The sequence below is a fragment of the Nelumbo lutea genome, chromosome 8 (genome assembly GCF_056320005.1).
Source record: "Nelumbo lutea isolate HS-2025 chromosome 8, American lotus-T2T, whole genome shotgun sequence".
NCBI classification, from domain to species: Eukaryota; Viridiplantae; Streptophyta; class Magnoliopsida; order Proteales; family Nelumbonaceae; genus Nelumbo; species Nelumbo lutea.
Window position 1 is genome coordinate 9,520,371 of NC_142691.1, and position 13,576 is coordinate 9,533,946.

Genomic DNA, 13,576 nt, shown 5'->3' on the forward strand with positions numbered 1-13,576 from the left:
GCTTATCATAGTCATGTGTATCATCCACTGGGAGAGGAATGACCATACCACTATCTTGAATGGTTTTTGAGTCCTCAAGATAAGGAAATTTGTTCTCAAAAAAAAAAAAAAAAACCACATCTCTAGAAACAAAGATATCACCAGTTTCCAAGTTGTAGAGATTGTACCCTTTTTGTCCTTGAGTATAGTCAATAAATATGCAACATTTGAGAGTCCCACAAATTTATCATGGATGTTTTGAACAGTGTGGAAGTAACATAGGCAGCCAAACACCCTAAAATGGTTGTAAGATGGGCTTTTGCCAAAAAGAACTTCACATGGACTCCAACCAGATAATACAAAGGTAAGCAAGTAATTGATGATATAGGTAGCTGTGAGTACATATTCACACTAGAACTTAATAGGAAGACCTACATGAAAACTTAAGGCTCTTACCACTTCTAATAGGTGACAATATTTTTGTTCGACAACACCATTTTGTTGTGGTGTGTTGACACATGATCCTTGCTGAGTAACTCCATGGTCAAATAGATATTGTTTCAAAGGTCCATAAATGAATTCATTGCCATTATCAGACCCGATTCCTTTCACTTGAAAACCAAGTTGGGTTTTTACCATATTGCATAACATAATGAAGAAGGAGCTAGCATCATACTTGCATTTTAACAAGTATACCCAAGTGAATCTAGTATAGTCATCCATAATGATTAGGAAATAATGGGCACCGGTGATAAAAGGTGTTCCATTCCCTCCCCATATGTTACAATGAATTAGCTCAAATGGTGAGGAAGTGTGTATTCAACTTAATGGAAAAGGTGCTCATGTTTGTTTGGCTTTAAAACAAACGTGACAATAGTATAACTTATTGTGTTCTATTAGGGACAATTCTTTTAATCTTGAGATATGGCTGAAAGGAGTGTGGCCCAACCAATGATTCCAAATGGTGGAAGATGTACGGGGTGTAACCAAGGATTAAAAAATCGATACGATATGCCCAATACGGAGCGTATCATATCAGTATCGGAACATGCGTATTGCACAAAAACTTCATAGCTTTCACTAGAAAAAAATGTCTTAACGTGATTCGATCCCTCATACCTAAGTTGCAAAACATCCAAGAGCACAAGGATATTAACCATCAAGCCAACTTCCATTTCATGATAATAAGTGAAATAAATTATATTTTTATTACAATTAATATATTACATTTAATCTACACACTTTCAATAACTCATTTACCAAAAAAAAATGTTCAATAACTCCAAGTCAAATTAACAAGAATAATATTCAAAATTATTATTTTATAAATCAATAAAATAAACTATTTATCAAACCCAAATATATATAAATGATTTTTAATTTCAATATATTTATACAAATAAAAATATTATTAATAGAATAATTATTTTATAAATTATTAATTAATATTTCAATTTGCATTAAATAAAAATGTATTTATTATTAAAAAGATAAAATATTATTTACAAAATATTTGAGAATATAATATAAATTGAATCTATCAAATCCACTAAAATACATTTAAATAAAAATTATTATTTTTTATTTTAAAAAATTCATAAAAAATATTAATAATAAATAATTATTTTATAATTAAAATTTATGAATTTTCATATGATATGAATCTTCAAAATTTCATTTATATTTTATATAAACATATTTATTGTTAACAAAATTGAAAATATTATTTACTGAAACGTTTGCAAATTTATTTTTTGGTTACTTTTTTTGTTAATATTAAAATTTAAAATATAAATTCATATGGTATCATCTCTCTCTCTCTGCGCTAGGATATACAACTGGATGTAGCCCTCACCCAAAACCCAACCCTGATGAAAGGATTAATTCAGGCCCAGAATTGGATTTTATGATATTTCAAGATTCCTGGTAGGGCTTGGGCTCAAAATCCCAATTTCCAAGGGTGAATGTCTTTGCCAGCAGGAAGCATGATTGCATGATATTTCGTGTGTGAATGTCAAGGGTAGACCACTATTCAAATGGATTGCCTTTGCCAGTAGGAAACATCTTTCTCACATGTTATAACGATGACCGATGATGACAAGAGAAACATAAAAATCAATTCATGCTTTACAGGGAGGGATGAGATGATAATGAATAAATGGAATGTGATTAATTGCTGGAAATGATACGTGAATTTGAAAAAAAGAAAAAAAAAAGGAAAAGCTGGTCTAGTACAAATATTCAATTAGAAGGTTCAAGCTGTCTTCAGAAATTACTACTTCATGCTATGGTCTATAGACAAATTAATTACCTTCAAGGATATATGCTGGTGATGTTTTAATATGTAGAAAGCAATCAATCAATTTCTCTTCTTTCTTTCTTTTTCTTTTCTCGTGGGTTAACAAATTTAATTGTGAACATTTAATCAACTTTGGTTCCATTTCAAGTTAGTTTAGTTTTCTTTGTTGGGAAATGGGTGGAGAGTCTAGGGAGAGCCCAGTACATCGGGATTGGGGCAAGGTGGCTACATCCTCCATTTCCTCCCCAGTATTTTGAATACGATTTCAGCCATTCATCAATAAAATGTTAATTAGGTGGCCTCAGAAAGTTTGGAGACTTAAAAAAAAAAAAAAAAACTTGATTCTCAAGAGGCGTGGCTGTGTCATCCACCATGAAAAAGCAGCAGTACATACATCCGGGATGGAGCGAATTTTTTGCATCCAAATGAGGTAATCCTTTCAAGTTTTTGTGCAGTCAGGTAAGGACACTATTAACTCATCAAATATATGCAAAATTAATAAACTACTGAAGTTTTTTTTTTTTTTTTAATTTCTGCCAGCAACTAAGATGGCTTTTGAGAATTGCATTTATCACTCGTACAAAGAGATATATCCATGTAGTGACAAGAATTAATGCCTTGAATATTGTACAGCAATGAAATATATAATTTACATTATTTAGCCCCAAGGCCTAAGGTGAAGTGGTGGAGCATCTGGTTAGATTGAATGTGCATTTGCGTCTGTATGTGAGAAATGGAGAGGAAGGGGGGAGGGAGCAGGTTTGATATTAATATGTTAGGAGGCAAACTACACTTCAAATATAATGAAGGATTATTCAATAAAGAACTTCAAATTGTAAGACAATGCATGCTTTCACTGGGTTGTGAAGTAACTAATCATGCATATAAGTCGGACACTTTGTGCTCATGATCATCAATTTCCAGAGAAATTAACTCAAGTGATTAGGGGAAAATTAATATTACTCCTTCACTTTTAGTTCCAAGTAGAAAGCTTTAATCTCCACTTGTCAATATGAGAATGGATTTCTTTGTCTTCTTCCACTCCCAGTTCTGTTTTCTCTTTGACATGCATACTTTTCATCAGAATAAAAAGTAACCATGAGCATGTTCATGAAAGCTTTAGAAAAAAGGTAATACTAGATGCTGTCTGTTAGACTTTATTCAACATGAACACTTTTAGAGAATTGGATCTTTCCTGGTTGTTGTTTATTCTCATTTCATTTACAGTTCGTGGGATGCTGCAGGAGGAAATTAATTCGCTTATATTACGCATTAACGGTACTGTACCTGCTTAATTCATTACAGAAGTTTCCTTGCACTTGACAAATAAAACAACAAGCCTGTACGTCAACTAGCTTAACTCTTGTGAGTTCTGAAAACCCAATTGGTTATGTACTTATATTGAACTCCCTAGTAGAGGTTAAATCACAAGAAAGAAGAAGAAAAAGGAAAAAAAAAAAAAAGAAAGAAAATTAAACCCATCAATTTGAATCGAACATCATAGCAAATTAGAGTGATAGCCTGAGTTCCAAATCTACTTCTCTGGGGTCACTTGAATCGGAGTTCTGACTGCTTGAACCCATTGAGTCACAACGGTCTTTCCTTCTCTTCTTCTGTACCGAATCCTATAAGATGATGAAATTATGGAAAGAAATCTCATTATCAGATTCAGAAGATTTCTGATTCTCCATTGAAGAAACAATGCAGAAAATAATGTTGACAAACATTTATATATTATTATGACAAGTAAAATAGATGAGCATCTGAGATCAACCTCCACACTAAGGCTCAAAAGATGTCTAGTCACGCTTGGTGGCACGGTGCTATGTTGGGTTTCCAAGATACCATTGCTGTAGTTCCATCTGCTTGTAATGAATTTGACAGATAACTCAGATATTTGCATATATATCAGAATGAACTCCAAAGATGACTCCAATTGGAGCTTTAATTTCGCTTAACAGGAGAATTAAAAAAAAAAAAAAGCAAAGATAAGTACCCAGATGCTGTAGTACCATACTGCGAATCACCATATCTCATATCCATCGCTTCCATCTCCCCCATACCCATCTGGTTATCAGCGATTCACACAACAGAACAATTTTTTTTAAACAGAAACAGAAAATATCCCTTCAAAATTCTTGAATCTCTTCTTGTGCAACCATCTCCCATTAAAGGCATGAATATATACACAGTTTATTTGAATAATTTATAAAATAGAACAAATTGGGTTTTGTCCCTACGGTATACCCAGAAAAAAAGAAAATCATGTTTCGCTTGATCAAATGGTAACACTATGATCAAATAAACGCTGAACGACTAAGAGTTGGAAAATCCCAATTTAATATATATGCATTTTATATGAACATGATTCGCGAAGGAAGAAAAACGAAATTTAATGCAACATACCATGATGTTTGGTTGAAAGGCAAAAGATGACGATGACGATGATGGTGAATAAGAAAGGGATGATGAAGATGAAGATGGAATGGACGAGTATGTTGTGCCCATCCTCGCATCCTCCTCCTGCAAGTATGAATTATAGCCAGAAAGCATCCATGAGCACCCTATAACCAATAGTCCAGTAGACTTCAGATTTTGGTCGTATCTTCTCATATATAGCATGAAAGATGAATGAAATTTGAAGAAAAACAAAACGAAATCACGATACCTGGTTCAGATTAGTGTAGTAGGAGCTGTGAAGGGATGGAAAATAGCTTGAACTCATTTGGTTATGTAATATAATCTTCTCTAGCTGAGCCACTCCAAGGCCTCTCTGTGGTTGCTTTGGCTTGTCTGAGTTGCTCTTCTTACCTTTCCTTGAAGACCCAGATCTTCCATACGCCAAGCTTGGCTCACCAAAATAACTTCTATCCATCGTCTCTTCTTCTGTACTGAAGATTATTGAACGCAACGCAACTTCTATTCTCTTAACGTGTTCTCCAGTGTGACCGAATGAATGGAGAAGATCTCCGGATGCCCTTTTAATGCTGTTTGCCAAAATAATTATTGATCTGCTGAATCAGATTGTGAAGATTCAAATATAGATATTTAGTTAGATTTTGTTCTCTTTTTTTTCCCATTTAGTCATATTGAGAGGTTCTATATATAACTTGTATGCGTATATTTTTCCCATGTTCTTTTGTTTGTTGGTTGGTTAGATTTGAGAGTGGAAAGCGATTGTCGTTTGATTAATTGTTAAGAATTTCCTTTTTTTAATCCAATAAGAGAACAGGTTCTTTATGAGGGGAAATCTGAATTGTTTGAGTAGAACGTTAGGATGGTGCACCGTGCACCCATGTATAAAAAATTAAAAATATTTGTGGGCCACATGGATAGCTTGGACATTCACTGGTTTTGTCATCAATCTTGAGGTGGGATACAATGAATTGTGTGGCTCAGATCTCTTTGGGTTCTGGCTTGACTCAGCTCCAATCAGAAACCCATGAAAAGAATTGGTTCCACCATATCAGCAAATAGCAAGCTTGTATTATCTGGAAAGCACACTGTGTTCCCTCTTTTATAATTAGTTAGAAAAGGTTAGCTAATTAAAAACAATTAAAATGGTAGACCATATCTCATTCTGATTATATTTTCAAGAAATTTCTTTGGCAACTTTCCAGGGATTGTCATATCGGATGAATGAAACTTTGGGCAAGGTATCTAAACTATATCAACCTCGAGGTGTCACTAATTAAATTAGTAATTGTTATTATTTTATTAGTTGTTATTATGGGATAAATTAAAAATCTTAATTAGATAACTATTATCTGTTAGAACTTGGAATATCTAATATTTAAAAGAAGAAACCTAACCAAACAAATTTGAACCATGAAAATAATCAATACATAGTGATCTTTGTCAAAATATCACAGGGAGGGAGAGAGAGAGAGAGAGAGAGAGAGAGAGAGAGAGAGAGAGAGAGGAGTTGTTTGTGGGTCAAAATATCAGGATGTTTCACCAAATCAAACTGAGCTGTTTCAAGCATGATTTGTGGGTCACAATATTTATGTGGTCTCCATGCTTAAACAGACATGTGAACTCCCGGAAAACTACAAAAACTTAATTACCATCCATAGATTTAGAAACCAAATGACTTGCAAGAATTATTCAACAGATGCTAGAAAAAGAAATTCTATTCATCCATATATTAGAAATTTAGAATTTAGAGTTTGCAAGTGGCTTTGGTTGCTTTATTGGGTCCTCTCAAGGTCCGATTCCATGTTGACCTATTTCTAAACATGACCCACTGAAGGGCCATTTCTATGGACCCTATTATGGCTTTTTGTTGAGCTGTTCACTTTGTTAGCAGACTGATCATTTTTGTTATGATGCATACATTTCTGCATTATAGCTTGGAAGATGGATCTTATAGATCTTAATCTTGTCTAGAGATGAGTTACCATATCCTAGTGGACACGTATAGATGTAGGTATGGTTTTCTAAGGTAAGGAAAGTTCTTGAGTTCAAACTCCTCAGTCAAAGAACTTTCTTAATTTAGTTATTTAAATTACAGAATATTAATTAATAATCCTCGAAGCCATCGTCGACACATGGCTATATAGGTATAGGTATAGTGTCAAGGGCTTCAAAATAAAGAAAAGAACAATTGAAAAAATAAATAAAATGAAGAAGGTGTTGGTGTGTTTTCTTCTGCAAGCCAAAGTCAATTAGGAGTTAGATTATCTCATTAGTCAAACTTTGAAAACTCTAATCCCTAATTTTCTAGCCATAAGAATATATAATGTCTTCCATCATGGCTCTCAAAATACTAGCAACAACCGAATATACAAAGAATTTCTGCATTCTTTTTTTAAAACTTGATATATTGAGGACAGATAATGAAGCCACAACAAACACTTTCTAGTCAGAAAACCATACACCCTTTCTCATTTGCTCTTCATGTGGCAAGCAATTAATGAAACCTTAACTTATATCTTGGTCCATTCGGTACACAAACTTTTAACTCTGGCTATCCATCATCTGATTGGACGGTGGAGCAAGTGGTCCATGTTGTTCTGATTCCTCTGCTGTCTGATCATCTTAATTTCTTCAAGTTGTCCCGCGTAAGCTGGTCTCATTGGCCGGACGGCTTGAAGTTGGTTACATGCACAAACGTATCATCAACATTAATGGAGATTGATGCACATATACAAAACTCAGCTCTATATAATAATCTAATGTTCATTAGTACACTAAGCAATCGTGTTCACTAACCATGGTTTCATGAACTTATGGTTCAGTTTTGTCCATCTGGAGATGGACATGCTGGGCTTGGCTAGGAGCCTAGGAAGTAGCAACAAATTTGGCTTCTTATTTTATGGGCTTTTTAACTTGGCATTTCTTCTCCAATCTCGCTTGAACTATATATGGTATGGATTAATACAGACCGTTTAATTGTTGGGCCAAGCCTGAACTCTAAACTCGGATTACCCTCCAAATTCCAAAAATTAAAACGAAAAAGAAAAAAAAGAAAAGCAAAAACCCACAAGGTGTTGTTTGTTAGGTTCGATTTGATGTACCTCGGCGGAGGAATATAAAAAAACAAGACAAAACAAAGTGGGGAAATGTAGAGAATATCAACTGTTGATTGTGGGCACATGCAGAGCATAGATGCATTACTACACACGATTGAAACAATCCCTTGAAAAACGCTGTGGGCTTCGGCTTTCTCATAATTCCGATCCGACATAAATTAACCCAGAAAACAAACAACTACATTTCCAACAAACAAAGCTATTTGCTGTGTAGGCACATCGATCGATCATGTGGAGAGCTTAATACACCCACCATCTCATATATATATATATATATATTACATTTCCAACAAACAAAGCTATTTGCTGTGTAGGCACATCGATCGATCATGTGGAGAGCTTAATACACCCACCATCTCATATATATATATATATATTATATGATATCTATCCAACTATTTACCAAATCAACTTCAGTCTATCAGTGTTTGTGTGCCTTTCTTTTACCCATGTTACCCATATAAATAATTTGATGTGGGTCTATATAATATGTGCACGGGGACTTGAAGCAAAAACCCTTTTAAGGGGCTTCTGTGTGAGAGAGACTCTTATGTCTCAACTTTTGGGCTAAAAAACAAAAGAATCCCCTAAGATTCTCCAAAAAGATCGACCATCAGCAACATCTCATTGTCTAATTTGGTTTTTAAATTGAACCCAGAAGCTCCCTTTTTTTCTTTGTCATGATAGCTCCATGTTGATTTGGGCATAAATCCCTATGCATATATTTATTTGTTGTGTTGACATATAGTGATTTTGGGGATCAAATGAAGGCCTGAGTGTTATGGTAGGAACTAGGAAGTACTCCTTGCCATATGCCACTCTGTGTTGTGAATTCAAATATATAGATATGTGTGTATGGTGTAGGCAATCTATATATAACTTTCACAAACTGCAATTAACTTGGTAATATGAATTAGTAGTCTTGGACAAAGACATCAGTCATGGTTTCTAGGCCCTCTGCCATAGGGACTAGGGTTAGATCTAATCCTCCAAGAGGTGAAAGAAAAACAAAAGTTGAGTTGTCAAGTAAGACTTCATGGATCTATAGTGAGGAATTTTGGATTTTTGATACAACCAGCTAGAAGGGTATATATATATATATATCCTGGGAAAGAGCCGTTCAACACATGTGCAGATGCTACAAAGTTCAACCATGATTGTTTAGTAGTATGTGGAGACTTTTTTAAGAAACATAAGTGAAAAGGCCTGATTGATGACTAGGAAATGTGCACAATTAGCGATAAACTGGTCACCTCTTGTCTCTTCCTCATCCCAAAGTAACAATGACAAAACCAAAATCCCCAGTGCCCTTATGATCTACCTTGGATATGATTTGATGGACAATCCAGTAATTCACAGCTTAGCCTCCATTTTAAATGTCCAATGTGTACCATATGATCAATTTAATAATACCAAAACCAAATTATAAACTGATCAGAATATTAATGCTATAGCATATGTTCTAAGACACCAAAGCCCAAGCATGGAAATATAAAGTTGCAAGGAGTGATTGTGTTTCCTCCAAGGAGTTCAAAATATGAATAAAACCCACGAACTCATCTTCCTGGAAACTGACGCTCAATGAGATTAGATTGTCATCTACCTCCTGATGAATAATTATCACTTCTTAAATTCTTTTGAGAGAGAGATCTAAATGGAGTGATAGAAATCTCATAAAGAACAGGTGTCTTGTTGGCCAAAGATACTGATCTGGTCTTGATAAATATTGGTTGAAGAAGACTTTCTTTTTTTTTTTTTTTTATAGAAGAGATAGGCTAAAGAAGACTTTTATGCGTAGTAATGAGTCTGATCATCAATACAAAAAGTTTGGTTTTAAAAATATTTTTATGGATCATGGCTTTCTTTTAAAATTGCTTCCATCTCACTCAAAAAAATTTATCATTCTATGGCAGCAGGGAATAGCTAGTAAGACGAATTGATTTCTTGCAACATAGGGAATAGAGACGTATCCGCCTACAAAGTCTCCTTTTTGTTTAATAAATAAATGTATGAACTTCTTTCTTATATTGCAATCAAAATATTGAAACCCAAGGAGCCATGATCTCATATTCCTCTATCATGAAACATTGTTTATATATACTTCTCCCCATACTGCTTCTTTGTTCCACCTGTCTGGATAAATCTTATGGATTCCTTGTTTTCTTGCCACCCCCTTTTTTGCTTACTTCAAGCATATCAAACTGGGTGGTTACCAATATCACAACTTGCATGTTGGGATATGATTCCATTATCATTTATGTATTACAATGTATATTTATACTGATGTGTACGTCAGATCTGGCAAGATCATGGAAGTAGGGCTGCCTAATTTGAATTATTACAACCAAATCAAGTTTGGGTAACAAATTCTCAGCCCAAATTCACCCAAATTGCATCCATACATGAAAGTTTAATTAAATGCATTCTTTCATATGGATTTTATGCTCAGTTTGGAAAGAGTATAAATGCAAATATATACAGTGCAAATACATATAAAATAATACAAAATACAAGGTTTTGCACCCTACATATTTGTATTTATATTCCTTCCAAACTGAGCCTTAGTAGACAATTTAAGCCAATAATCAGATTATCGGTATTGCATATCGTGATTTTTTAGATGTTTCTTTTTGGGGAGGAAATTAATAAATTAATCTACTAATAAGGCCTAAAACATCACAAATCACCATATTTTTACAACCGAAACACCAAAATACATAAATCTACTAAAACATGAATGATTAAATTAAAAAAAAAAAAAAAAAAACACACACAGAAACACGTTCTCTTCTTCTCTTCCTCTTCATTTTGCAAATTGGGAGTCTTGTCACTCTCTAACGGGCTTACAAGAAAGTAATATCAAGCATGCATAGAAAGACACTGAAATTTATTATTGTATTGTATTGTATCAACTAACTTGTGGTCATGGGTTGAATATTTGGCACCGTGCTGTGCCACATGCTCGTTATCTTAGATAATGATATGATATGCCTTGTATCCGACATATTATGTGAACACTTTGAACCTTATTTTAGGCAACTGTTGGTTTTGTAAACAAGGTGGAATTCATTAAAAAGACAAATCCAACTTTGTTTTGTGGTTTGGCATTTATGGGTCCCATCATGTCTACTAGAGAGTTGCAAAACTCCTTGTATTCTTCGTTATTATGATGCATCGTGTTTGGCACGGTCGAGGGTTCTTCTTCTTCTCTCTCTATATATATATATAGCAATTCTTTTATTTTTTTTGGTGTGAAGCAAAAAGCAATAAATGCAGAATCACCAAAAAAAAAAAAACACAGGAGAAAACAAGAACATTAAAAAATAAACACAGGAAAAACAAAACATTAACAATTACAGAGAAAGGAAAAGAAAACATGAGAGCCCCCATTTGTTTTTTAGTAAGTTATTTACCCAAATAAGTGCTTCCCCGGGCAGGTACATTTACCCATGTTCTTTTATTTCCCATATAAATAAGATAATGACCATTTTAACCATAAAAATCTATTATTAAAAGGGCATTTTTGTTCCATTCAAGTTTTGGCAACTTTCCCTACAAGGTGAAAAAATTATTTACCCACCTATGAAATGGATAAGTGATACACAAGAAAATAAACTTTCCCTAGTGTTTCTTGGTCAATGGGAATCAAAATTCTATTGACCAACTTCCCCCCTCAAAATCCAAAAAAAGAATGCTCCCTAAAGACTATTCATCACAGAAAAATTTGAACCAACTCCGAAGCTTTCTCCTCTAAAATCAGCATCTAAGACTACCACAGCCCATAGAGGAAGGTTTTCTTCAAACAGGCCTGAGTCAGTCCTGCCACAAACTGAAATCTGCAAGATGTAGTAGGGGCTAACTTTAGAACATCCTGAATATGGTAAAAGAGATTTGCTGGACAACAGCTTCCATTATTCCATATATGGAGGTGATTAAGTTTTCACATTCACTTTCTATTAGCACACAACTTAAAGATTTTCAAAACAGCAATTCAATGACCTCGCATTTATGCGATGACTTTTACAAAAACGCTGTTTGATTGAGAGAATGCTGACATGACATTCAAAATATTGTATATTCTTGTCTTGTTAAGAAAAAAAAAAAAAACAAACAGGAAAAACATTGTTACAATAAGGATGCGACAAATGACAACTCAAAAAAAGTGTTTTGCTTTTTCACTGTTCAATGTCCCCTCCGTTATCGAAATTTGCAACTTACGTGGCAACTGAAACAGACTCGATACCTACTCCATCAACCTCTATTGGGACAAGCGAAAAACATGCCCCTCCCATGTGGCCAATATGAATGATTTTGTTTTTCAAAAATCAAAACAAGAACCAAACACCCCTTTCATCTGCCAGTATCACTTAGAAAAAAAATGCTCAAACATAAACCATGGAAGGAGGAAGGATAGAAATAGAATCCAGATTTATCCTCACAACATTTGGAGCGAAAACATCCTGGCCCCATGAATGAAAACATACAAATAGAGAGATATATTAATTTCTGATGCATCACTGTAAGTATTGTGAGACGATAAAACCCGGTCTCGCCAACAACAGCTTACCAATTAAGCCAAACAGGATTCTGTACCAGCTGTTTTAACTCATTAGCTGTTTCTAGCCCAGTACGGGTGTCAATGGACCAGTTTTGGGTTGAATTCCGTCCAAATCAAAATCTATTTGGATGGATCAATAAGACATATTGAATTTGAATGGATTGGACGGACCAATATAACATATTGGATTGGACCTGATCCATCCACAATGAATTTATATTGGATTGAGCCAATATCTGATCCATTGATATAAGATAAGAACATAGTTGTCAATGGACCAAGTTTGCATTGAAATAAATCTAAATTAACAGGAATTTGAACAAATTGAACAGTTCTGGACCGGTCCAAAATATTCATTGGACTGGATTGGACCAGGTCCATTTGTAATGGACTCACATTGGACTGGACCGGATTGAACCAAATCCAGTCCAACTGACACCCCTATAGCCCAGTATTCATTCGAGAGAAATGTGAACAACCAAGGCTATACCCCAGTCTTGGAATTACAGCTCGGAAGATGTTTTACTTTTTGGAATGAAAATTGATTTCCAATTTTTGGAAGGATCGATGATCCACTGAAGTTTTTGAATGCTACTAGTTGAAAATCGAAAACTCCCAACGAGTTTTATGAATATATGGGAAGAATTGAACTAAGGGTCCATTTGGTTTATAGTCAGAATCGGAATCTAAATTCTTCGGAATTAGAATCGAAATTGTCTATTTTCATAGTTTGTTTGGTTCAGACAAGAATAGGAATTAAAATTAGCAGGAGTGAGATTTCATTCTCAAGGGAGGGGCAGGAAATTGCCATTCCCTCAAATTGGGGACTGCCATTCTAGCAAGAATGGGAATGCGATTCCAATTCCACACAACCAAACAGTTCATTCTAATTCCAATCCCAAACCCCTATTCCTACAATCCAAACAGGGCCTAAGATTTGGCTTTGATATATACACCAACTAAGCTTACCAGTTTAAGAGTACAAATACAAATATATACAAAATAATACAAATTAAAAGGTTTTACATTCTACATATTGATTTTCAATTCATACTCCTTTCAAACTGAGCCTAATGAATTCCAAGTAACTGAACATTCAACACAAATTAATATTTCCTGGGGAGTGGTTCTTAATTTGCATACATCATCAAGCGGAACAGGAGTATGCGCGAGGTGCAAGGTCACAGTCATGGCAGCTCATAGGTT

The 13,576-nt window shown here is 34.5% G+C and overlaps 1 protein-coding gene across 1 annotated transcript; it reads right to left on the reverse strand.

The window, feature by feature from the left end:
* Window positions 1-3,501: 3,501 nt before the first annotated feature.
* Window positions 3,502-5,437, reverse strand: LOC148842595 (protein SPEAR1-like). Its single transcript, XM_088959717.1, has 5 exons — window positions 4,947-5,437; window positions 4,685-4,801; window positions 4,275-4,345; window positions 4,053-4,140; window positions 3,502-3,903 (listed from the first exon to the last, which is right to left on the reverse strand). The coding sequence occupies exons 1-5, from the start codon at window positions 5,151-5,153 to the stop codon at window positions 3,787-3,789; spliced, it is 600 nt and encodes a 199-aa protein (XP_088815843.1). The 5' UTR covers window positions 5,154-5,437; the 3' UTR covers window positions 3,502-3,786.
* Between the last annotated feature and the right edge of the window lie 8,139 nt (window positions 5,438-13,576).